This window comes from Bufo gargarizans, chromosome 11, assembly GCF_014858855.1.
Source record: "Bufo gargarizans isolate SCDJY-AF-19 chromosome 11, ASM1485885v1, whole genome shotgun sequence".
Taxonomy (NCBI): Eukaryota; Metazoa; Chordata; class Amphibia; order Anura; family Bufonidae; genus Bufo; species Bufo gargarizans.
The window spans coordinates 24,340,407-24,367,703 of record NC_058090.1 but is presented as its reverse complement, the minus strand read 5'-3'; the positions used below and the strand labels follow the sequence as shown (position 1 = coordinate 24,367,703).

The following is a 27,297-nucleotide window of genomic DNA, read 5'->3' as shown; positions in this document are numbered from 1 at the left end:
TAGATGTAAATAATCTTCAACTTCAGGGGATCTAGTTCTGCCCAAATATTCAAATGAATCAGAAATCCTCAATACAATAGTCGGGTCTATCCAGAAATGGCGTCTTTGGCCAATTGATATCAAAACCCAAAACTGCACCAAAAACATTAACTATATAAAGAAGTTTGGGAAGTGAGGTATAAAAAACAACACGTCATCCGCGCATAAAGAAATACGATCCTCTACTCCTAATATCCCAAGCCCCTCAATCCCGGGGTCCTGCCTAACTCTAGCAGCGAGGGGCTCAATATAAATATCGAATATCAATGGCGAAAGTGGACAACCCTGACGGGGCCTCTATTTAGAGAGAAGCTCCCATTGACATCCCCCCCCCCCCCTCCCGAGGACTGTATATTCGCAAAAAGACGATGTAAATTCTAATGAGTGCCCTTCTTGGGAATAAATCCATTTTGATCCGGGTGTATAATTGATGTAATGACCTTGTAGCCCGAGAAGCTTCATCTCTGTGACCGCGCGTCTAAGGGCCCCTTTCCTTTTTTTCAATATTTATTGTTATTACAGCGTGAAACAAAACTTCCGCGCCGGCTTTTTGTGCAGATTTCTGTGCGTTTCCACACAGTAAACCTCCCGCGTTACTTCCATGGACCGTGGGTCTGTGACGACGCCACTGAAGCATATCCTGTTGTAGTCCGTGGGTCTGTGAAAAACACGGATACTACACGGTGCCGTGGTTTTCAACAGACCATTGGCAGTTTTCCTTCGGCCAGCGGCTGTAGCGTCACAATAAAATGGGGAAATCCCGCTACAGAATGTATGAGCCTCAGCCTAAGGCCTCTTGCACACGAACGTGCCCACCGCGGGGCAGCCGCAGCGGATCGCGGACCCATTCACTTTAACATGTCCTATCTTTTTGCGGAACTGAAGTACGGGACGAAACCCCACGGAAGCCCTCCGTAGTGTTCCCGTGCCGTGCTTCCGTTCAGCACCATTCCGCATCTCTGGATTTGCGGACCCATTTGAAGTGAATGGGTCCGCATCCGTGATCCATGTATTGCGGATCTGCAAAAGCGGTCCGCAATCCGGCCACGGAGCGCACACATTTGTGTAAGAGCTCATGCACACGGCTGTATGTATTTTGCGGTCCACAAAACCTGCATCTACAAAAAAAAATAAAAAAAAATCTGTGACGTCCGTGTTTTTTGCAGATTCATTGTAACACTGCCCGTCTTTGTCAGCAGAATGGACAAGAATAGGACGTGTTCTATTTTCTTCCGGGACGGAATGCACACGGGGTTATTTCCATTTTATTCAAGCCCTATTGAAATGAATGTTTCCACATACGGACCTGTAAAAAAAAAAAAAAAAAAAAGTTACGGAAACGAAAGGAAAATACGTTTGTGTGCATAAGCGCTTAGCAAGCCCTGAACTCGCCATTAGGGTTACTGGTGATGGTCGTGTGTAATTGCCGAGCTGCGTCTGGACCTGGAACCGCGGCGCCTCCAGCAGGTGGCGTTAAATCACGAGTGCCATCCCCGGCCCCTAATGCGCAGACGTGATCGCACAGCAGATTCTTAGCCCAGTTTATTTTTTTTTCTATAAATTATTATGACTATTTACACCGTGGCATAAACGTGTGGAAAAAGTCCAAAAAATTACGCTAAAAAAAGACTGGAGCGAAGTGTACTGGGCTTATATGGCCAGAACTGTGCTCCAAGAACTTCTACGTGCTTTCGGGATTTTTGCAGTAATCCAGCCAATAGAAGGTGTAAATTTAGCCGACCAGAGTTTAAAGACGCGCCCAATTTATTGTCAATCACGAGCCGCTCAGAGGATTTTACGGCTCCTTTAGGCTTCATGCACACGGCGGATCCGCAATATCCAGGCACCGGCCATGTGCACACTGTGTTCACTCGGATGGGTCTGCGATATACGGTGCATTACTTTTTTGCAGATGTGAGTTGCGGACTTGCTACTTTTTTAACCAAATGAGCGGCCATAGCGGGAGAGCGCCGCGCCTGGCCTTGGATTTACGGAAGAAGCGGGTGTGAAGTTATAGCGTAGATCTATAACCGCTTATAGATTTGCATTTCTGGTGAACGGACATGCAAAGAGAGGTTATCGAGAGGACTGCGCCGTCCGAGAGAACGATGAATTCCATGATATATTACAACATTTTACAGGAGAATGTAAGGGCAGTGTCCGTGACCTCGCGCTGGAGGGAAATCGGGTGATGCATTAAGACAGCGGCCCAAATCCCACAGTAAGGCCTATTGCACACGACCGTATGGCTTTTTCAGTGTTTTGCGGTCCGTTTTTCACGGATCCGTTGTTCCGTTTTTTGTTTCCATTGTGTTTCTGTTTCCGTTCCGTTTTTCCATATGCCTCATACAGTAATTACATCGAAAAAATTGGGCTGGGCATAAAATATTCAATAGATGGTTCCACAAAAACGGAACGGATACGGAAGAAATACAGAGTTGACTTGAATGGAGCCACGGAACGTGATTTGTGGGCAATAATAGGACATGTTCTATGCTTCAACGGAACGGAAAAATGGAAATACGGAAACAGAATGCTAACTGAGTACATTCCGTTTTTTTTGCGGAACCATTGAAATGAATGGTTCTGTATACGGACTGCAGAAAACGGAACGTAAATGGGAAAAAAAAAGTTTATGTGCAAGAGGCCCAAATCGGCCCAAAAATTGTGGAAAAAGAAGAAAATTCATGTTTTGGAATGGAGATGATGTGACGGGACCTGAAGAAATGACGATGAATGGAGACCCAATTATAGGGAGAAATGGTCCAGAATTCCTCCTCAACATTGAGGATCCACAGGTTATTGGATTCAGGGGTTCACTTACTTTTGGCCTCTACACTCTGAATGCTTCCTCGATAACTGGTAATTATATTGTTAGTTGAGTCGTTACATTGTATTTGTCTGTAACCGTCCGACCACATATTTTATGTCATCAATGCAGAAACCCGTGTTATTCCAAAGGAATGCGCCAGGGGCGTGGCCAGCACTGGAAAGCTGAGGGGCACAGAGGAGTTAAGCCCCGCCCCTCAGTGCACACGGCCGTTGTCCCGTTTAACGTGTTTTTCTGCGGTCCCATTGACTTTCAATGGGTCTGTGGAAAAATCGGAAACTGCACCGTTAGGCAGCCGCATCCGTGATCCGTGTTTCCTGGCCGTGAAAAAAATATGACCTGTCCTATTTTTTTCACGGCCAACGGTTCACGGACCCATTCAAGTCAATGGGTCCATGAAAAATCACGGATGCACACAAGATTGTCATCCGCGTCCGTGATCCGTGTCCGTTTTTTCCTATCATTTCAATGGCAAACTTGACTTAGATTTTTATTTTCATTTTTCATGTCCGTGGATCCTCCAAAAATCACGGAAGACCCACGGAAGAAAAAAACGGGCACGGATCACGGTACAACGGAACCACGTTTTGCGGGACGTTAAAAAATACTGTCGTGTGCAGGAGGCCTAATGCCGCCCTTATTTGCACCTCAGTAGATTTTCACAAGGCAAGTATCATTTTAATCAGTAGGTTGCATGCCTGGACTAATAGGGTCGATCCTGCTGACAAGTGCTCTTTAAAATCAAACATGGCAGTAAGCAGGGACTTTATGATGAGGCCTGCACCATCAAGGCCGGGTGTAGCAGCCTTGATGAACTAGGGTCAGTTTCCTTGCAGCGCCACCCCAGGGGAAATGGAGCATTACATGGTGCTGTTCATACCAATGGGATGTCTGTGCAATGCAGGACTGGCCGGGTCCTCCAGAGGGAGAGACGCTCTTTGTAGCCGCTCCCCACTGTGGAAACGGAGGAGAGGACCCCACCCCTGTTTACCCCAAATTCTCTGAGCGGGTGTGTGAGGATGAGCTTTCTAAACGGGAAGATCCATTGTAAGGGCGAGGAGTGCACCACGCGCTCCTCATAATCGGCTGCTGACTTTGGCAACCATCTCTTCCTGTTTTGACATCTGAACGCATCACCTACCAGAAATACGTGGAATCGCTGCCGCTCGCCGTCGTGGCATTTCTGTACGCACCTCGCGCGCGGCTTCTGTCCCAGTCGTGCAGCAAACGCTTTCATGGTTTTGAATCGAAACAATTCAGTGGGGATCGCATTCCAATAACCAAGAATGGGAGTTGTTGTCCGATGGAGAGCAACTTTTTCATATACTTTGTATCCATTCCTTATTTGCAAGATCTCTTATTGCTGTCTGTGAGTGGAAGCGTTTGTGTTCACATGCAGAAAGCTGTTTGGATCATGTCCAGTTGCCCCAGAGCGATCTCTGACACACTGTAACGAGCCATGCGCCTCGCTCTGTTGGCCGTGATTAGGACAGGTGTTCGGTAATTGAATGCAAATAACAATGTTTCTATTCACTGACTGCAAGCAGAAATCTCTGAAGCAATAAGAGGTTGAAACAAAACTATCTTAGAATAATTAAATTGGATATTCTGATTTCAGTTTATTTCATCATATAAAAAAATTCTCAATTTCTTGCAGTTTTCAAGATCTCTGCTTGCTGTCATTCAATTGTAGGTTCATTGCTTATCCACAGTGGATAGAAATCTGCCCTGGTCACGTATGTAATTTTATGGCCAAAAGCGGGATTTGACCGCAACATGTGACTAGACCAAGACTGCGCTGTACATGACGAGCAGCACTGTAACTTTCTAGTACATATTTTTTTTTTCAAGACCTCTGCTGGCTGTCAGTGAATGAGAGCATTTTTATTTCCACTCAGAGGCTGAAAATCTATACAGATCTAATACTTCTCACAGCTGAGAGTTTGCTACAGTTGTATCCAGTCTCGAGGACTGGCTGCGAGCTAAACAGTCGGGGTTCCTGGCTGACACATTGTAGCAAACGATCAGGACAGGACAGGTTTGCGCTGCTGATTTATTCAGCTTGACTGGATACAATCAAAGCAAACCCTTAAGGGCTCATGCACACGATCGTAGCCTGTTCTGCAAATTGCGGATCCGCAAAACATGGATACCGTCTGTGTGCGTTCCGCGTTTTGCAGAACGGAACATCCTGCCCTCTATAGAGCTCTCCTCCCCTGCCCCTAATACGGACAAAAATAGGACTTGTTCTGTTTTCTTGCGGGTGCCGTGAAACGGACATATGGATGCGGACAGCGCGTGGAATTGCTGTCCACATCTTTCGCGGCCCTGCTGAAGTGAATGGGTCTGCATCCGACCCGCAAAAAAAGGCGGATTGGATGCGGATAAAAAATCCGTTCCTGTGCATGAGCCCTTACTGTGAGACATGTTAGGGCTGTACAGATTTTCAGTTTATTGATGTAAAAAAAAAAAAAGTTTCCATTCACTGGCAGCAAGCAGTGATTGTGACAGTGGTGGGGGAAAAAAGCATACTAGAGTATATAGTATATGACAGCCAGCCAATCCTCTGCACAGATCTCTACCCCTGTCCTGATACATTATATCAGCCTGGAAGTCCAGTGTATTAATTGACAGTCATCAGAGATCTTGAAAACCACAAGGAGTTGATTCAGAAAGTGCTACAGCTTTTCATCATACACTGAATAAGCTGCCTTTGCTGAATCGGGTGTGCCCCTTTAAGGTTTATTTATATAAAAGTAGAACCCCCCCCCCCCCCCCCCCCCCCCCCACCTCCTTTAAGGTTGGATCCATTCAGCTCACACCAGCATCTTATTGTCCCAGGGCCACGTTCTGTATAAAAGCCACGATGTGGTCCCTCCTCTCGTGCAGCCGAGGGAGTGATAAAGCATCTGAAGTCTTTGAGAGTCCAAAGCAGCAGAATCACAGGAGCCGGCGCGACACATCTCACGACTTCCAAGGTAAGTCCGCAGGAGACGCAGGAAATGAGGGAGCGATTCACAGGATGGAAGAGGAAAGTTCTGTCACCAGCACAGCAGAGCCGAGTGTGCGCTTCATAGCTATTCTGTTACCTTTATCGATGTAGCAGGGCTGAAGTTGTCTATTGCAGGAGCTGCATTGTGCTTGTGTGGACAGGAGAACGCACAACATGGTGCAAACCCCATGGTTTTATTAAGGGGGGTGCAAAAATCTTCTCTTTTTTTATTTTTATAAAATTTTTTGTAAAGGGGTCGTCTCAGTACAGCAAACTGCACTTATCATGTAGAGAAAGGCACTTACTAATGTATTGTGATTCTCCATATTGCCTCCTTTGCTGGCTGGATTCATTGCTCCAGTACATTATACACTGCTCGCATCCCGGTGACTGGGACAGGAGCCGCTGTGCATGCGTGTCTGTCTGTGCATGCTCCTACGATTCCAGCCACCAGAGAGGCCGGCGCTTTTTCCTATAGGGTGCAAGCACGACCACCACTGATGGATTGCAGGGTGGTCTGTAACCATGGAAACGAGCAGTGTATAATGTGATGGGAAAATGAATCCGGCCAGCAGAGGAGGCAATATGGAGAATAGCAATACATTAGTAAGTGGCCTGTATTAACCTTCTCTACCTGATAAATGCCACCGGCTGAAGCGAGAGGACCCATCTAAGGAAGGAAAATAAAACCTTCTCCATTTTTGACGATTTGGACGTTTTTGCCTCTGCCTTATCGTCATTACTAATTCTAACATTTTCATGGCTCTTATCTGTTGCCAGAATAATCTGCCAATTTGTTTCTTAGAACAATTTTACACAAAGCTGTGAGCAAAGCGAATCGCGCAGAAGCGAGTAGGTCGCGGGAGCAAGTACGAGAGATGAGTTTGTGATCTTGGTTAGACAACGTTATCTGTGGTTAGACATAAGACTTCGGGTAGGTTTACAGAGAACTCGCATTGCATAAAAGGGTGCATTGTATGACCAACTCCGCGGCAACGTCTTTTACATCAGGCAATATTTTTCTGCAATCCTTTTGTTAATGTCAGTATATCTGGTGGTCTAGGGCAGTGAGGGGGATATTGTCAGAGTCCCTGGAGGTCTATTGATTGGGGGTAGTATACTTTGTGGTATAGGGCAGTGATGGGATATATGTCTAAATTTCTAGTGTTCTAGGCTATTGAAGGGGTTAATACCATGATCCCTGGTGGTCTAGAGCATCGACCAGGTTAAGCGATTAATAGTAGTATTTCAGGTAGTTTGGGGCAGTGAAGGGGCTGATGTCTGAATTCCTGGTTGTGTAGGTTATTGAAGGGGTTAATACCATAATCATTAGTGATCTATGGCATTGAAGGGGCTAATCATGCTATAATCGTTGGTGGGCTGAGACAGTGAAGGGGTTAATAGCACTATATCTGTAAGGATTCCAGGTGGTCTATGGCAAAGAAAGGGTTAAATTCCTAACCCTTGGTGGTCTAGATAAGAGCAATACAAGACAATAATTCTCCCAATTCCTATATAGTCTGTGTTTCAATTACTAATACTCGCCATATTCGAAATCACTGCTTGCTGTCAGTGGATGGAAACATTATTTTGTACATTCAGAAATTGATTGTACAGAGCGGATACTACTCGTAGCGGAGGATATGTTACAGTTGTATCCAGTCTAGATAATCCTCTGTGAACAAGGAGATATATTTACCGGCACTGATTCATTGTTGCAAATAATCAGGACAGGATAGAGATTTGTGCTACTGAGAGAAGTAATAGGTCTGCGGTTGTATTTATTTGTTTTATTTATGTCGTTTTTTTCCCCCTCATCTTTTTGCTATTATCACTGGAGGTGCTCTTTAAGATGAGTATTACAGCTGGGCCCCATTCAGACTGATGGCGCGGAGCTATCCTGCACTCAGTGTCCGGATAGATGTCGCCATAGGCAGCAGAGGTTGCCTGCCAGGGTTGTGTGGCATCATAAAGTCACTATAGATAATGCAGTCAAAGTAGATGTAGGCGGCAGAGTTACCATTATTTGCACAACTCGATATAATAGCCATGGTTTTGCATGGGACTGCGGGTAATTCTAAAATATTAATATAATAATGCTCTACAGCATCTGTATATGGGCTTTCTAGCTTCCCAAGAGACTTTGTGGTAAGGGTTGGGGGTGGGCAATGCCGCCTGGTACTCGTCTCCTGTCACTTTTGGGCCCATTATTGAGCATAATTGTTCCCAGTGGTTTCAAGGGGATAGGACATTGATAATATATTGTATTCTAAAATACAGCAATACATTATATCCTGTATTGCGAGCCACTATTTAAATACGTTTAGTTACATCCTTCCTGTATTATACTCCAGAGCTGCACTCACTATTCTGCTGGTGCAGTCACTGTGTACATACATTACTTATCCTGTACTGATCCTGAGTTACATCCTGTATTATACTCCAGAGCTGCACTCACTATTCTGCTGGTGCAGTCACTGTGTACATACATTACTTATCCTGTACTGATCCTGAGTTACATCCTGTATTATACTCCAGAGCTGCACTCACTATTCTGCTGGTGCAGTCACTGTGTACATACATTACTTATCCTGTACTGATCCTGAGTTACATCCTGTATTATACTCCAGAGCTGCACTCACTATTCTGCTGGTGCAGTCACTGTGTACATACATTACTTATCCTGTACTGATCCTGAGGTACATCCTGTATTATACTTCAGAGCTGCACTCACTATTCTGCTGGTGCAGTCACTGTGTACATACATTACTTATCCTGTACTGATCCTGAGTTACATCCTGTATTATACTCCAGAGCTGCACTCACTATTCTGCTGTTGCAGTCACTGTGTGCATACAGGATGTGAATCAAGATAAGTTATGTATGTATACAGTGACTGCAACAGCAGAATAGTGAGTGCAGCTCTGGAGTATAATTCAGGATGTAACTCGGGAACAGTACAGAATAAGTAATGTAATGTGACTCCACTGGTAGAATAGTGAGCACAGCTCTGGAGTATAATACAGGATTTAACTTAGGATCAGTACAGGATAAGTAATGTATCTGACATTCTTAAGATACAGGAGATATTCAGGAGGTAATCTGGAGGTGGATACAATCTAAAAAAGTAAGATTTGTTTGTTTAAAATCTTTCTCCTCTTTACAATGGCAGACCTGGTTCTGTGCAGGAATTGTTGTTGTGCTTTTATTTAAGGTTCCACTCTTCAGAGGTTTGGATGCTGTCTGACCTGTAGACCGCTCTCCATAATGCAGCAGGAAATTGCATTTTTGAAATCTGAGATTTGTAAATTAACCGTTAAACAAACTCAGGCTGAGAACGTTGCAATGCCACTGCCACAGAGGCCCCCTAGAAATGTAAGATGGGTTACTGCAGGTTCTGGTAGACTTAGAGTTGTTGATAGAAGACAAGTCCCACTGTCTGTGGCTCTCCATAATTCATTTGCAGCACTTTCAGAGCGCAAGAGCAACATGGAGGATGGCTCAGGCTCAGTGGGTGAGGAACAATCATCTCCCATGCCTAAAGTATGCAAGACTGCAGCCAAAGACAAAAAGGAGAAGGTGAGGACTGATAGAATCGCCCACCAACAGCTGCTTACTATCATAAGAGGTGTGAAGTTTGAGGAAAATGGTGTTGTGAGATGTCTCCCTGGTGCTACCGCTAGCAGGGATAGATGACGTATCCTTAATATTGTTAGGCAAGCAAAGCAGGAAAGGGAGGTGGATGTTATTGTCCATCTTGGGACAAATGATCTGGCTTGCAATGAGGTTTCAAAGGTGAAAGAAGCTTTTCACACACTTAGTAATGATATACGGGAGGTTGCATCAACTGTTTCATTCTCTGCAGTTTTGCCTGTGCATAACCTTCAGCATGACGGGAAGATGCGCATTAAGGAATTCAATGTATGGCTTGGTGAATGGTGTCTGAACCAAGGGTTTGGCTTTGTGTCTCATGTTGGCTCTCGTTGGAATGGAAAAGAACTGTACAAGAAAGATGGTTTGCATCTTTCTCTCGAGGGAACGAATGTCCTCAGTGAACAGTTCCAAGTATATGTTAAGGAGCATTTAAACTAAGAAAGGGGAGAAAAAGGGTGATAATCCAGCAGTCTGACTGCCCCCTGGAACAATGCTAGAAGATGCCAGTAGCACACAGGGTAAGAAATAACAAGCTCAGAGTCTTGTCTACAAATGCTCGCGGTCTAGGGAATAAGATCAATGAACTTGAGTCTATAATGGCATCTGAGAATATAGATGTAGTGGCTGTTACTGAGACGTGGTTCAAGGGGAGTAATGACTGGGATACATCAATACCAGGGTTCTTTCTATACAGGAAAGACAGAGAAGGCAAGAAGGGGGGAGGGGTGGCCCTAGCGAGACCAATTTAGAGTCAGTTTGGGTTACCTTGCAGCTTGATAATCATAAGGTAACTCATGTAGGTGTGATATATAGACCACCTAGCCAAGTCAAAGAATTAGATGATCTACTAGTTGAGGAAATAGCTAAAATGAAAGGGGAAGTTATCATTATGGGAGACGTTAATCTTCCTGATGTAAACTGGAAAACCAAAATAGCTAGTTCTGCCAGGAGTACAGATATTCTAAATTCCCTACTGGGATTATCTCTACAGCAAGTAGTGGAGGAGCCAACCCGGAAGGAGGCCATTTTAGATATAGAATTCACAAATGGGAATTTGGTATCGGGTATTACTGTAGGGGAAAGCTTTGGATCTAGCGATCACCAGTCAGTGTGGTTTACTATAAGTACAGTGACTGAGTCACACCACACAAAAACAAAAGTTTTAGATTTTTGAAAAAAACCTTTTCTAAAATTAGATTAGTGGTGTACGAGTCCCTATCAGACTGGAACAGTTTTAATGGAGTCCAGGAGAAATGGGACTATTTAAAAGTGGCACTATTGAAGGCAACAGAAAATTGCATTAGGCTAATTTAAAGGATTAGGCAGAGAGAGGCCAAACAAGTTATAAGAGCTTCTAAAGCACAGGCAGAAGAGAGATTAGCTCAGTCAGTGAAAACAGGCGATAAGACATTCTTCAGATACATAAATGAAAAAAGGAAACTAAAACAAGGAATTACCAAATTAAAAACAAAAGGAAGGAAGGTATATGGAAGAAGATAAAGAACTAGCTGACTGCCTCAATGAATACTTCTGTTCAGTTTTTACAAAGGAAAATGAAGGAGAAGGACCTCAGTTAGGAAAGAAGACTAATGAATCTTCTGACGCATGTGTCTTTACAGAGGAAGAGGTTCTAAGTCAGCTGTCTAACATTAATACAAATAAGTCACAGGGGCCTGATGGGATACACCCAAAGCTATTAAAAGAGCTCAGCGACGAACTAGCAAAACCATTAACAGATTTATTTAACCAATCACTGGCAACAGGAGTCGTCCCAGAAGATTGGAAATTGTCAAATGTTGTGCCCATTCACAAGAAAGGTAGTAAGGAGGAATCGGGCAACTATAGGCCAGTAAGCCTGACATCAATCGTGGGGAAATGAATGAAAACCATACTCAAGGAGAGGATTGTGGAACATCTAAAATCCCATGGATTGAAAGATGAAGAACAGCATGGGTTTACTTCAGGGAGATCATGCCATACTAATCTTATAGATTTTTTTGATTGGGTGACTAAAATAATAGATGGAGGAGGTGCAGTAGACATCGCTTATCTAGACTTTAGTAAGGCTTTTGATACTGTCCCACATAGAAGGCTTATCAATAAAGTGCAGTCTTTGGGCTTGGACTCCCATATTGTTGAATGGATTAAGCAGTGGCTGAGGGACAGGCAACAGAGGGTTGTAGTCAATGGAGTATATTCAGACCAAGGTCCTGTTACCAGTGGGGTACCTCAGGGATCTGTTCTGGGACCCATCTTTATCAGTAAAATTGCAGAAGGCCTCCATGGTAAGGTGGGTCTTTTTGCTGATGACACAAAGATTTGTAACAGGGTTGATGTTCCTGGAGGGATACACCAAATGGAAAAGGATTTAGGAAAACTAGAGGAATGGTCAAAAATCTGGCAACTAAAATGTAATGTTGATAAGTGCAAGATCATGCACCGGGGGCGTAAAAACCCAAGAGCAGAATATAAAATCAGCGATACAGTCCTAACCTCAGTGTCTAAGGAAAGGGATTTAGGGGTCATTATTTCAGAAGACTTAAAGGTAGGCAGACCATGTCATAGAGCAGCAGGAGATGCTAGCAGAATGCTGGGGTATATAGGGAGAGGCATTACCAGTAGACAGAGGGGGGCGCTCATGCCGCTCTACAGAGCACTAGTGGGACCTCATCTTGAGTATTGTGCTCAGTACTGGAGACCATATCTCCAGAAGGATATAGATACTCTAGAGAGAGTTCAGAGAAGAGCTACTAAACTGGTACATGGATTGCAGGATAAAACTTACCAGGAAAGATTAAAGGACCTTAACATGTAGAGCTTGGAAGAAAGACGAGACAGAGGGGGGATGAGAGAAACTGCTAAATACATAAAGGGAATCAACAAGGTAAAAGAGGAGAGAATATTTAAAAGAAGAAAAACTGCTACAAGAGGACATAGTTTTAAATTAGAGGGGCAAAGGTTTAAAAGTAACATCAGGAAGTATTACTTTACTGAGAGAGTAGTGCATGCATGGAATAGCCTTCCTGCAGAAGTGGCAGCTGCAAATACAGTGAAGGAGGTTAAGCATGCATGGGATAGGCATAAGGCCATCCTTCATATAAGATAGGGCCGGGGCTATTCATAGTATTCAGTATATTGGGCAGACTAGATGGGCCAAATGGTTCTTATCTGCCGACACATTCTATGTTTCTATTTATTATACTTCAGTGCTGCACTTACTATTCTGCTGGTGCAGTCACTGTGTACATACATTACTTATCCTGTACTGATCCTGAGTTACATCCTGTATTATACTCCAGAGCTGCACTCACTATTCTCCTTGTGGAGTCACTGTGTACATACATTACTTATCCTGTACTGATCCTGAGTTACATCCTGCATTATACTCCAGAGCTGCACTCACTATTCTGCTGGTACAGTCACTGTGTACATACATTACTTATCCTGTACTGATCCTGAGTTACATCCTGTATTATACTCCAGAGCTGCACTCACTATTCTGCTGGTGCAGTCATAGTGTACATACATTACTTATACTGTACTGATCCTGAGTTACGTCCTGTATTATACTCCAGAGCTGCACTCACTATTCTGCTGGTGCAGTCACTGTGTACATACATTACTTATCCTGTACTGATCCTGAGTTACATCCTGCATTATACTCCAGAGCTGCACTCACTATTCTGCTGGTACAGTCACTGTGTACATACATTACTTATCCTGTACTGATCCTGAGTTACATCCTGTATTATACTCCAGAGCTGCACTCACTATTCTGCTGGTGCAGTCATAGTGTACATACATTACTTATACTGTACTGATCCTGAGTTACGTCCTGTATTATACTCCAGAGCTGCACTCACTATTCTGCTGGTGCAGTCACTGTGTACATACATTACTTATCCTGTACTGATCCTGAGTTACATCCTGCATTATACTCCAGAGCTGCACTCACTATTCTGCTGTTACAGTCACTGTGTACATACATTACTTATCCTGTACTGATCCTGAGGTACATCCTGTATTATACTTCAGAGCTGCACTCACTATTCTGCTGGTGCAGTCACTGTGTACATACATTACTTATCCTGTACTGATCCTGAGTTACATCCTGTATTATACTCCAGAGCTGCACTCACTATTCTGCTGGTGCAGTCACTGTGTACATACATTACTTATCCTGTACGGATCCTGAGTTACATCCTGTATTATACTTCAGAGCTGCACTCACTATTCTGCTGGTGCAGTCACTGTGTACATACATTACTTATCCTGTACTGATCCTGAGTTACATCCTGTATTATACTCCAGAGCTGCACTCACTATTCTGCTGGTGCAGTCACTGTGTACATACATTACTTATCCTGTACTGATCCTGAGTTACATCCTGTATTATACTCCAGAGCTGCACTCACTATTCTGCTGGTGCAGTCACTGTGTACATACATTACTTATTCTGTACTGATCCTGAGTTACATCCTGTATTATACTCCAGAGCTGCACTCACTATTCTGCTGGTGCAGTCACTGTGTACATACATTACTTATCCTGTACTGATCCTGAGTTACATCCTGTATTATACTCCAGAGCTGCACTCACTATTCTGCTGGTGCAGTCACTGTGTACATACATTACTTATCCTGTACTGATCCTGAGTTACATCCTGTATTATACTCCAGAGCCGCACTCACTATTCTGCTGGTGCAGTCACTGTGTACATACATTACTTATCCTGTACTGATCCTGATTTACATCCTGTATTATACTCCAGAGCTGCACTCTCTCCTCTTCCCTCGTGCTCGGAGTACTAGGACGCAGGGGAATGTTTTGGATACTGGTTGGGTATACATAGTCCTTTTTACATTCCGCACTTAGACCGTTTCCCAGTCTCTTCATTACGTGGCTGCTGTCAGCCCTTTATTTACATATTGCGAGTGCCTCCGGTATTACATCACAGTGAACTCCAGTGTCTTAAATACGAACCCAAAGCTGGAAAAACAAACCTTATCCTTTTTATTGGCCGTAAAACGTGTTTTCTCTCAGTTTTCAGTAAGATGCACATAACGTTCTAGCAGAGCTGAGTTTGTCATCTCACAGTGATGGGATGATGTGTCGTACAGTTTGTCTGGGAACCTAGTCAGCTGCAAATTATTGTCCCATAGGGATAACGTGCTGTCCAGGAGCGGGGCGATGTTTGTTCTTGATGCTTTCAGTTATATTTCCCAAAGTGAAATTCTGCAAATTGTCTTGAAACCATATTTTCTTCCGTTTAATGTATACAGCCTACATGCAGACCTATGTGTCTCCATGGGTTACCGACCGGCTGCAAACAAATCCCATGGGGGGAACTTTTAATATTCGAAGTCAGACTGCGTTGGCGTACTTTAGCAAATGTTACGTGTTTGAAAAATGTATCTCATCCTTAAACATATTTTTGGGCCACGTCCGATCCGCATTTTCTGCAGGTTGGATGCCGACCCATTCACTTCAATGGGGTCGTAAAAGATGCATCCGTATGTCCGTTCCGCGGCCCTGCAAAAAAATAGAACATGTCCTACACTTGTCTGTTTTACCTACCAAGATAGGACAGTTCTATTTAGGGCAGGACGTTCTGTTCAAAATCTGGAACGCGCACATCCATGATCTGCCACCAGCCGTGTGATTGAGCCCTAACACTTTCATTTAGAAAAGCGACTCCGGTTTTCCCTCCTACTGGAGCGCGATTGGGCCTTTATATTGTTTTTTATGTCCCATTGACAAATCTGGGGTGAAAATCATTCACATAGCCGATCGCACCCACTTTACCAAAACTGGAGCATTAATAAAATGCAAAAAGTTGCAACATTTTTGCAGAATTTCAGCCGTATTTTTTACTTTTTGAAGCCAGAATTCTGGAGTGAAGGCATGCTAAATCAGTCGTCCGATCCTGCGTTACGCCACTGCCTCTGCTGCTCCTTCTACTGTCTGTAATACCTCACTGCAGGCTCTGACTACAGGGTTTGTAGTCTGTTACCATGGAGACACAGACGCTGTTTATATACACAGAGCAGCGGGAGATTCATTGTGTCTATTTGCAGATCTGCTTCATGTTCCTATTTTTGATAAATCGGGGCTCAGTCAGAGGAGCGATGTTCACGTCTGGGCGCACACGGACTGATCGTTGACCCTTTATGGCCCTGTTCACATGTGCGATTCTTGACCTGTGCGGAGAAAGTCGCAGCATGCACCGTTTGATGGGTGCCTGATAAAAACGGACATTACATCGACGCCATCCGCATTCAGCTCGTTTAATACAAGGATGTTTTTTGCTGGTACAAGGACACAGTCGCTCAGAGCCTAAAAGCAATAAAAAATGGTTGCAAAATATACCCAGCCTTAAATGACCCCCCATCTCTATGCAGGACCTCTGTCGTCATGGCGGTTGGAGCTGGTACGAGGCCGGTGCTCCTTAAATGTTACTGATGAGGCCATAATTATGAAATTTGTAAAATTCCAAGTGAAAGTATAAAACCTATAAACCGCGCAGTGAGGGGTTCGGCAGGTGGTCACTTACATCGCTTCTGTAGCCACAGATCCTGCAGTCTGCGAGGACACACACATACATTCAACGTTAAAGGGGAACACCACTTAGACTGGCAGAAAAGAGCCTAAGCTGCACATCTGGCCCTTTAACGTCAGAATCAGTAATGGTCCCATCTCGCAGACCCTCGGCTATATTCCCTGATGTCCGCTACAGGTGGAGTGCCCCCTTAGAGTTTACACTTATTCACCCCTTTCATATCCTGCTGTTAGTTTCCTTCTGTTTCTGAAGCCACGATGGGCACCTCTGTCTCTAAATGTCCAGTAGCTCGGCCCTCGCCTCCGTCCAGAGATTTATGAAGACCCCAGCTGTCCACGCTTGTCGTCCAGCTCCTGTGTCGGCTATTTCTAGTCGGTGACTCTCCTATTATCTATAGCAGCGTACCATGGCGTCTATCCGGACAGGCGCTGGCATCGGCCGGCTTGTCATGTAGGCGCTCGTACACATTAGTAAAGGCTGAACCCAGCAGTTTCTCCGGGCCAGACAACCAGCTAATGGTTTTTGGCCTCTCCACACTTTTCACCTCCCAATGGCAGATCTCGGAAGAAAATAATTATTGAGCAGGTTGTTTGATTTCGGCAAGTGGTGTCTCTTCAGTAGTGACGGGTGAAGTCGAGGAATCGCCCGAGACCTGGAGGGATGAGCTGCCGGTGCTGATCGTACATGAGCAGGAATACAAGGTCCTCCGGGGGTTGTAACTTCCATTATGGTCCGGGAAACAACGGGACCTGTCTGTCCTAAATGAATCCATCTCAGGCCCTTGCCCCTCTCAGGCCCTTGCCCCTCTCAGGCCCTTGCCCCTCTCAGGCCCTTGCCCCTCTCAGGCCCTTGCCCCTCTCAGGCCCTTGCCCATCTCGCGCCCTTGCCCATCTCGCGCCAAGGGCCCACCGTACGGATACATTCCAATATTACCTGCTCACTCAGCAGCCAGATGCTACCAGATGATGGAATACGGGGGTCCCTGCAGCAACTTTGAGAAGGTATAAAAATAAATATCGGCACAGTCAGTGAAGATGTGGGTGCAATCACTCGGGGCCCTGGGCAATGGGGCCACTGAATATCCAGTAGTAAAGAAAGACAAGGCTCCACTCCAGAATTCAGTGAAAAAGAAAAAGGAGGGGGGGGGGGGTGGACCCGGTTTATTCCGCTGCAACGTTTCAGCCCAGCGCAGGCCTGCAGCTTTAGTTCTCCATCCGTGTACCTTCTTTGTGATTGGGTTTTGCCAACATGGAGACCTGCGGTGTGCCCTCGGGCGCATCATGGCCGCAGTCCACCTAACCGCTGATATCTGTATCACCTTCCACCAGGGACCGTGTCACAGACGTGTCAATTACACTGCAGGAAAAGCTGCCCAGAAGCAATGATTTCAATGTCCACATCAACTGTGCTTTTATCCAATGAATAACCGTTTGCAGGTTCATCTGGTGATAAGCGGCGCCTTTATTCGGGCCACTTATCAGGAACGAGCATTTGTGCCTGATAACGGACACAAGTAATGGCCTTATTGACCCCTGGCCGGGGCCACATCTGGACTTATTGTAGCAACTTTGATTGATTTTCAAGAGGACCGGTCGCCCCTCCTGACAAATCCTTTGCACTTCATTGTAAATCAATTAAAAGTGCCGGCCCCGGGCCATAGAAATGGGTGGGGTCCAGTTTAGTTTAAGGGCTCGTGCTCGTGTGATGCCCGTTGCCGTATTGCAGACCGCATTTGCGGATCCGCAATACATGGGCACCATTCTGTGGATATTCCGCATCACGGATGCGGACCTATTTATTTTAATGGGTCCGCAAATCCGGAGATGCGGAACAGAACGGAACACTACGGAGTGCTTTCTGGGGTTCTGTTCTGTGCTTCCGCACCGCAAAAAGATAGAACTTGCTCTATCATTTTGTGGAATGGAAGGATCGCGGACCGATTCAAGTGAATGGGTCTGCGATGGCCATGTGTCTGCCCCACGGACGGTGCCCGTGCTTTGCGGACCGCAATTTGCGGTCCACAGCACGGGCATGGGCTTCACACGTTCGTGTGAACAAGCCCTAAGCCTCATTCACGCGTCTGTGCTCAAATCCGTGAGAAGGTGGTCAGTGATGCATCTGTGAAGGATCCGTGTTGGGTCCGTGTGTCCGTTTTTTGCTGTCCGTGTGCCATCCGTTTTTCACTGACACTGAACAGCAGAAAAATAATTTTCAAAGCATCTCTTCCTAATGAGGCTACTTTCACATCTACGCTTTCCCTTTCCGCTATTGAGATTCGTCATAGGATCCCAATAGCGGGGGGGGGGGGGTCAGTTTTTTCCCCATTCATTGTTAATGGGGACAAAACTGAGCTGAACGGAGCGCTCCAGAATGTATTCCCTTCCGTTTGGTTGCGTCTCCATCGTGGACAGAATAACACTTCAAGCAGCGTTTTCTTTTCTGTCCATGATGTGGTGCGAAGCAAGACGGATCCGTCCTGACATACAATGTCCCCCATAGACTTTCAGTGGAGCTCATGACGGATCCGTCTTGGCTATGTTAGGGATAATACAGCCGGATCTGTTTAAAACGGATGCAGACGGTTGTATTATCAGTAACTGAAGCGTTTTCGCAAAACTCATACGGTCATGTGTATGAGTGTTGAGCCCCGCGGTGCACCCAGGGGTTATAGACAGAGAGGAGCAGGACTGCAGAGGAGCCGCCCAATGGTTACTTTGTATCAAACGTTTCCCAATGTTTTGATACAATTACTACAAAGTATCATCTGCTGCCTCCTTGTTTTCAACCCTCATGTCTGGGACCAGAAAGAGTAACAATAAAATGTGTTATCTAAGACTTTCCCACTTGCGGCAGAGGATTCCGGCAATCCGGACGCAAACTGATGGCATTTGTCAGACAGATCCGGATGCGTATCCATCTGACAAATGCATTAAAATACCGGGTCCGTTTCTCCGGTGTCATCCGGAAAAACTGATCGGATATAACATTTTTTTTTTGCATTGTTAAAGGTCTGTGCATGCGCAGACCTGAAAGCCGAGTCCGTTTTGCCAGAACACTTAATGCCGGATCCTGTATTCCCTCAAGTGATCAGTTATTTTGGCCGGACAGAAAACTGAAGCTGCTGCGCTATTTTCTCCGTCCAAAAAACGTAAGAGAGACTGAACTGAGCGGATCGCTCTCCATTCAGAATGCATTAGGATAAAACTGATCAGTTCTTTTCCGGTATTGAGCCCCTGTGACTGAACTCAGCGCCGGAAAAGAAAACCGCTCGTGTGAAGGTGCCCTGAGGCTGTATTTCTGGAGTTCATTGTGTGCAGTCGGTGAATTCCTATTTGATCCTGGGCTGAGCCAATTCTTCATATTTCAGTGATTTTGTGTAAAACAGGGGTGCACAGCCTTTTCTGGTTAGGGGCCACATTGTCTGGCCTCATGCACACGACCGTTCCGTTTTTTGCAGTCCGCAAACCACGGATCCACAAAAAATGGAAGCCGCCCGCGTGCATTCTGCAATTCCCATTCTAGAAATGCCTATTCTTGTCCGCAAAACGGACAAGAATAGGACATGTTGTGGTTTATTTTTTTTTTTGCGGGGCTACGGAACGGAGAAACGGATGCGAACAGCACACGCATCTTTTGTGGCCCCATTAAAGTGAATAGGTCCGCACCCGACCAGCAAAAACTGCGGCTCGGATGAGGACCCGAACAATGGTCGTGTGCATGAGGCCTCAGACTAAACCAACCATAAGGGCCGAAAATAAAATTTTAAAGGAGTATTACCAACTATAGTAATAATAATAACCTTTATGTAGCGCCAACATATTCCGCAGCGCTTTACAATTCGGGAAATACCGAATTTATGGCGTATTGAACATACAATATAAACCATACATGTCTCCCTTCCAAGACTCCCATCTAATGGGGGAATACATGAGAAATGAATGTGAGCAGCCGTCCGACTCCCATGTCGGTCAGCAGATGGTTGGGGGCCCCTTGGTGTAAAATGTCCCGATTGCGTTTGCAGCGGTGAGGTTGTCGTGCGTCCGGCGCAGCGAGGTAGATCCAGGGCTATTTGTTTGTCCCGTGAAGCTGCCAGCGTCTTCTCTGGGGAGGGGGCAGGATTCGCCTTTCCTTGTTTAGATGGAAACTCCATGTGTCTCTGAACGGGAACATTTCTGCAGGAGGATAAATAGTTCCGTGAAGTTTCTGGCACTGAGCTAGTGACAACCTTCTGAGGGGGGTCTTCTGACAACTGACACCCAGGTGCAGCAGTACAACCTCCTTGACCTTCAAAGTCAGGCATTGTGAGGATTATACAAAGCTAAAGAGAGGAGTACGAGAAGATGTCTCGGTCCGTCCTCTGTTCTCACCTCACTGGGCCTGTGCTGGATGGGGACCCCCGGGACTGTCCCTGCAGGTCCTCGGATCAGCTACCTTCAGCTGCTGTGAAACTACAACTCCCAGCATGCAAACATACTTGGCTGTTCTTCTAATTCCCATAGAAGTGAATTGAGCGTTGTCAGTGGCTCCAACCTCTCCACCTCCCCAGAAATGAGAAGTTCGCCCAGTTTTCTCCCTCTTTATTCCCTTTAGGCCTCATGCACACGACCGTTGTTTTATTCCGTGTCCATTGTTCAGTTTTTCGTGATTTTCTGCGGACCCATTGACTTTCAATGGGTCTGTTCAAAACTCGGCTAATGCACCGTTTGTCATCCGCGTCCGTGATCCGTGGTTCCAGTCAGTCAAAAAAATATAACCTGTCCTATTATTTTCGCGGAACACGGTTTGCGGCCCCATTCAAGTCAATGGGACCGCAAAAAAAGCGGAGTCACACAAGATGGTCATCCGCGTCCGTGTCCGTTTTTTTCCTATCATTTGCATGGCAAACCTGACTTAGACTTTTTTTTTACTTTCCTTTATGTCTGGTGGTCCTCTAAAAATAAAGGAAGACACACGGAAACAGATCACGGAACAATGGAACCCCATTTTGCGGAACGGAACACAACAACGGTCGTGTGCATGAGGCCTTACTTGAACCTTTGACCCATTCCCCACCTTTTGGGAATACATTCTCGCGTGTCGCACCCACCACCTGTTACACCCGTAGCCTAAAGGGGCTGTCTGAGATTAGGAAACAAGGATGGATTTTCTTTCCGGAACCAGCGCCACTCTTGTTTACAGGCTGTGTTTGGTATTGCAGCTCATTCCAATTGACTTGAATGGGTCCTAGCTGCAATACCAAAGACAGCCACTAGACAAGAGTGGCGCTGCTGACCCTCATCTCCCAGCCCCTTTAATGTATGGCGGCCGCTCTATAGGTATGCACCGGTCATTTTTAATGTAGTCTATCGACATTTGTGACGCAGTATATGTGAATGCCCCCCCCCCCATCCACAGCAACTCTCATCAGGTTGGCGTGAGATGTGGCTCTGATGAGAAGCGGCTGCAGATAAGAAGAGATGAGAGAACGCTTTCTGCCATATTAGGAAGCTGCTCAGTCCTCCCGGGCGCTGCGGTTCTGGCTCCATCCTCTGCTTTCATGTGGGGAGGGTGGAAAACTGTCCTAAAGGAAATGACGATGACCTGCGCTAAGCATACCCTAAGCCAAGGTCCTCAGTATTGGGGTTCACACACATGAACGTGTGCCGGCCGGGCCCGTGCTGCAGACCGCAAATTGTGGTTCGCAATGCACGGGCACCGACTGTAGGGCCGCCGCATGTGGACCGCGGACTCATTCACTTGATTGGGGTCCGAGATCTGCCTCCAATGGTCCGCACCGCTAAAAAGTAGTGCGTGCACTACTTTTTTGCGGTGCAGAGGCACGGAGAGAAACCTCATGCAAGAAGTAGTGCTTCTGTGGGGTTCAGTTAAGTAAATGGGTCCACATCCGTGATGGCCTGTATGCATGAGGCCTTAAACTGTAGAAAATTTAAAAAACAGCGCCACACTTGTCTACAGGTTGTACCTGGTATTGTACTTTATTGAAATTAATGGGGATGAGCTGCAATACCACATACAACCTGCGGCGCTGTTTTTGGAAGTAAAGCTGCCATGGACAATCCCTGGATTTGAACACTTTGGTAATTTCATGTAATTAAAAATGTTGTATACCCAGTGAGTTATTCAATAAAATATATCTGTATAGCGCCACCTGCTGTTTATTTATTTATTTTTTTGTCCGTATCACTGAGCTGGTCGAGCGCGCTCAGTTGAAATCTTCAGATGCCACCAGCCAGTGTTAGAAGCTGTGTCAGTTACAGGGAAAGAGCTGCAGCAGAAAGGACCCCCCCCCCCCCACCCCGAGTGGCCAGCCTGAAGAGGATCTAGCAGAACAATTTGAGCAATGATTGTGGAGATCTCTGGATCCATGTGAGGTGCAGGGCTGGTTCTAGCTTTAGTAGAAGGGTATCGTCATGTACTATATGATGTCTGATTATAATTTTTTACCTTCGTCATGGAGCGGGGGGACCCCTTTAAGTTTTGCTTTAAAGCCTGAGACGTGTCTTGTAGTTGGAATGAAGTGGCCTGAGCGGAGAACAGACTGTGCCCGATCTGTAGACGTGTTTCACAATGGTCGGCCTTCCCGTGCGTGACGGGAACAATCTTATCCGAATGGTAACCAGATCATTCCTCATCCTTGGGTCAATACACTTCAGGACTTTCCCACCGCGGCAGGTACCGTCTGTGCAGTATCTCGAGCGTCCTGACCTGCTTGGGTCGAAATAAAATGCCCACGTTATTAAATTACCAAACGCCAATTAGTGAGGCTGAGCAGCAGAGCATCCTGGGAATGCTTAACGTTCTCCCACACAATGACATTTATCATATGGGCCTGGAGATGGTGGGAATCGTAACGCTTGGCTTCAAGGTGCGGCATTCAGTGCTGTTTTGGGTGGTCTTGTGTGGGGGGGAGCAGAAGTGACAACTACTTTGACAATGTCCTGGAGGATATTGTATAGTACAACCCCCCCCACGTGTTCCTGGTCACAACAGCAGAGTGCAAAATCAGATTTAAATGGGTTCCTTCTAAAATGGCACCACACCTGTCTACAGGTCGTATGCAGTATTGAAGTGGAGCAGAGATGCTATAATAGTACCAGTTGGCCATGGTGCCAGCTAGCCACAATCTCCTCGTAATAGGCCCAGATATCCACAATGCCCCCTAACCACTGTTCCCCCAACAAGAGCTGATGTATATGGTGCTGGAAAGATTGGGTGGGGGTGGGAGAAGAAATATGGGGCCACCTCCTAGAATAGAATTGGCAGGGTTATGAAGGGATCTAGGTGTTTGTGTTAAGACTACATTGCTCAACTTATATACGTTCATGTCAATGGTCACTGTATCCTGAGCGGCCACCGCTTGACCAAGGTACAGTATGGGCTACTCGTGTCAAGCCCCTTTAGATAATCTGAGGTCTCTGTAGAGATGCAGGGCTGGTGGGCAGTCAGTCTTCCATGTCCACAGGCAGGAGTCTGATGGATGGCAGTATACCAGTACCGGAGACTCTTATTGAATGCCCGTGGTCATTTTTGGATGTTCCCATATCATACATGCATTCACAAACGTTGCTGTAGCTGTTGAGCGTTACATATTTTGTACTTGGACAATATTGACTGCATTGATTAATTTGTTTCTGTGTTTCCAACAGGAGCCCGAGCATACTGAACTCAAGATGATGGGAGAAGATCCCAACTCAACGATGACCATGGTTATTAACACCAAAGCATCTCCAAAAAATGAATGTGTAGACTTGGAACAGTTTCAGTGGCTCTTTACCTACCAACCCCCGTACATGTGGTTCATCTTCGTCTTGGGCTTCATAGAAAACTTTTTTGTCATCTCAGTCTTTATCCTTCACAAGAGTCGCTCCACAGTGGCCGAGATCTACCTGGGGAATATGGCAGCTGCCGATTTGATTTTTGTCAGCGGCCTACCATTCTGGGCTATATACATCACCAACCATTTCTACTGGCCATTTGGAGCCTTTATGTGTGTGGCCGTCAACTCACTGATCCAAATCAACCTTTACAGCAGCATTTATTTCCTCATGATGGTTAGTGTTGACAGATATCTGGCTCTGGTGAAGACCATGTCCGTTGGTCGCTTGAGAAGACCCTGGTGGGCAAAGGTGAACTGTGCAATCATCTGGATTTTCTCATTTGTGTTAAGCATGCCCACCATGGTGTTCCGAAAGGTGATGTTCATCGAAGACTTTAATACCACTGCCTGTATTACAAAACTACCGTCTCCAGACTGGTACATTGCCATAAATATCATCATGAATGTTCTTGGCTTCTTGGTGCCGTTGGTCGTCATCGCCTTCTGTACATTGCAAATTATTTGTGTTTTGAGGAACAACACAATGCAGCAGTTCAAGGATGTCAACAAGGAGAAGAAGGCCACTTGGCTGGTCTTGTCCGTGCTCTTGGTCTTCATAGTGTGCTGGCTTCCCTTCCATATTTGCACCTTTATTGACACATTGGAACGGTTTGGCGCCTTCCCTACGTGTGTGGTGAGATCCGTTAATCATATTTTTAACCAGATCTCAACTTACATTGGATTCAGTAACAGCTGTATCAATCCGGTCCTGTACATCATGGTTGGGAATAACTTTAGGCAAAAAGCTGTTGATGTCTACTGTGGGCTTCTACGTAAAGGAGGATATAACAGAAGGAAGTCATCGTTCCCGACAGATGAAACCACCGTCAACTCAACACAGACTTCACTCCCCATGGGATTTAACAATAAATAATCAATTGCTTGAATCTCCTATCGCAACTTTTTGGCTTCAGTGTTTTTAGCCTTATTTCATATTTATTTGATTGCCTTGAAGGGAAGCAGTCTACACTGTGTGAAGATCACATCTGAGAACATATTGTACTTGGAACATTTGACCAGAGGACCAATTCAGTTAAAGGATCCACAAATGTTCAGGACCCCCTGAGAGTTGAAAAACCAAAATGACCTGCAAGTGCAGCAGGAGCCTGACCCAGTGGCCCACAGCTCTAATTTTCCCACGTGGATTTTGTGTCTTGCTATGTTTAGTGATCATTGCCACTTAAATCCTTCCTCTGAAGGTTCAGAAGATGACATGGTGGGTATGGAGGTTTCTAATACATAGTAACATAGTACATAAGGCCGAAAAAAGACATTTGTCCATCCAGTTCGGCCTGTTATCCTGCAAGTTGATCCAGAGGAAGGCAAAAAAAAAAACAACTGTGAGGTAGAAGCCAATTTTCCCCACTTTAGGGGAAAAAAATTCCTTCCCGACTCCAATCAGGCATCAGAATAACTCCCTGGATCAACGACCCCTCTCTAGTAGCTATAGCCTGTAATATTATTACACTCCAGAAATACATCCAGGCCCCTCTTGAATTCCTTTATTGTACTCCCCATCACCACCTCCTCAGGCAGAGAGCTCCATAGTCTCACTGCTCTTACCGTAAAGAATCCTCTTCTATGTTTGTGTACAAACCTTCTTTCCTCCAGACGCAGAGGATGTCCCCTCGTCACAGTCCTGGGGATAAATAGATGATGGGAGTGATCTCTGTACTGTCCCCTAATATATTTATACATAGTAATTAGATCTCCCCTCAGTCGTCTTTTTTCTAAAGTGAATAACCCTAATGTTGATAATCTTTCAGGGTACTGTAGTTGCCCCATTCCAGTTATTACTTTAGTTGCCCTCCTCTGGACCTTCTCCAGCTCTGCTATGTCTGCCTTGTTCACAGGAGCCCAGAACTGTACACAGTCCTCCATGTGTGGTCTGACTAGTGATTTGTAAAGTGGCAGGACTATGTTCTCATCACCGCCATCTATGCCCCTTTTGATGCAACCCATTATCTTATTGGCCTTGGCAGCAGCTGCCTGACACTGGTTTTTGCAGCTTAGTTTGCTGTTTACTAAAATTCCTAGATCCTTTTCCAGGTCGGTGTTACCCAGTGTTTTACCATTTAGTATGTACGGGTGACTTGCATTATTCCTTCCCATGTGTATAACCTTACATTTGTCAGTGTTAAACCTCATCTGCCACTTCTCTGCCCAAGCCTCCAATCCATCCAGATCCATCTGTAGCAGTATATTGTCCTCTTATATATACAGTATACTGTCCTCTTATATATACAGTATACTGTCCTCTGAGTCTTATATATACAGTATACTGTCCTCTTCAGTGTAAATTACTTTACACAGTTTAGTGTCATCTGCGAAAATTGATAATGAGAGAAGTGACTAAGTTCCACCAAAGAAAGCTCCTTCAAATCGGGAACCAGACGCCAGGGTGTACATACCATGGAGGCAGGCCATGCAGAAGCTATGACACCCTTGAAGAAAGGGGGCTCAGCCCTGGTCAACTCAACCCCTTTGTTATTCGATTATTACAAACTGTGAAGGACTCTTCCAGAAGCTCAGAGGAGGAATTTTGTCATGGAAAGGGGATATCAGGTGAAGCATACAGGCCCTTCTGTCCTGGCACCATGATGGGGGCCTACTTTTAGTCTATTCTTTGGCGCCCCTCTCCTATGTACACCACTAATTAGGAAGTGTTATTAACGGGACGCACACCTTATGTGTTTACATTGTGGTTTTATTTGCTTGGTGAATTTAAGCCAAGTATATACAAAATTCATCTTCTTCCCTGGCACCATTTGGTGGGTGTAGATGCCCCTGTGGTCCCATAGATGTCTTCTGACCAATGTTATTTTTATTTTGTAAGATCTTTTATCTAATGCAGATTTTTTTAATGCTGTTTTTGTATATATTGCGCAACTTCCAGGCAATCTCATACCACATGTATGCTTGTGGTCATGTCTGGATGAGGGCAGTGAGGAGATAGGAACTGCACTCTATATAAACGCCTCTTTAAGCTTGGCTACCACATCCAAGAATCCTTGTATGACCCAGGCTCTAGTAGGTCTACCGAAGTATTCTCTTAGGCCAGTAATAGTATTAGGGCAGAACTCCATAGGTGGTCTGTCCAAGCTGCAGTCAGTCTTCTCTATGACCAGAGTCCTGGTGATTGCTCCTAACGCCATTGCTTTTGTGACCCTCGCCCTATCGAAGCAACCATGTATATCATATTAGATGCCTGGTTTGAATACTTCCTTTCTTCTGATGACCACTTGTTCCAGTCTTGCCCTCTGTAAGGTCTCTGATGTGGTGTTAATGACTCTGAGTGACGAATAAAATGTATATTTGACGACCTATGAAGTGTGGTTGCAATTTAT

General features: G+C 45.4%; 1 protein-coding gene across 2 annotated transcripts in view; it reads left to right on the top strand.

The window, feature by feature from the left end:
* The window catches only part of LOC122921909 (B2 bradykinin receptor-like), a 44,568-nt gene extending 19,266 nt beyond the window's left edge, over window positions 1-25,302 (top strand). The window contains exons 2-3 of one of the 2 annotated variants that reach the window (XM_044272224.1): window positions 5,711-5,847; window positions 23,721-25,302. In XM_044272224.1, coding sequence (XP_044128159.1) covers window positions 23,745-24,824 — 1,080 coding nt within the window. In that variant the 5' untranslated portion in view covers window positions 5,711-5,847; window positions 23,721-23,744 and the 3' untranslated portion in view covers window positions 24,825-25,302. The remainder of the gene's footprint in view (window positions 1-5,710; window positions 5,848-23,720) is intronic. The other variant, XM_044272225.1, reaches the window with a different exon arrangement.
* Window positions 25,303-27,297: the final 1,995 nt, after the last annotated feature.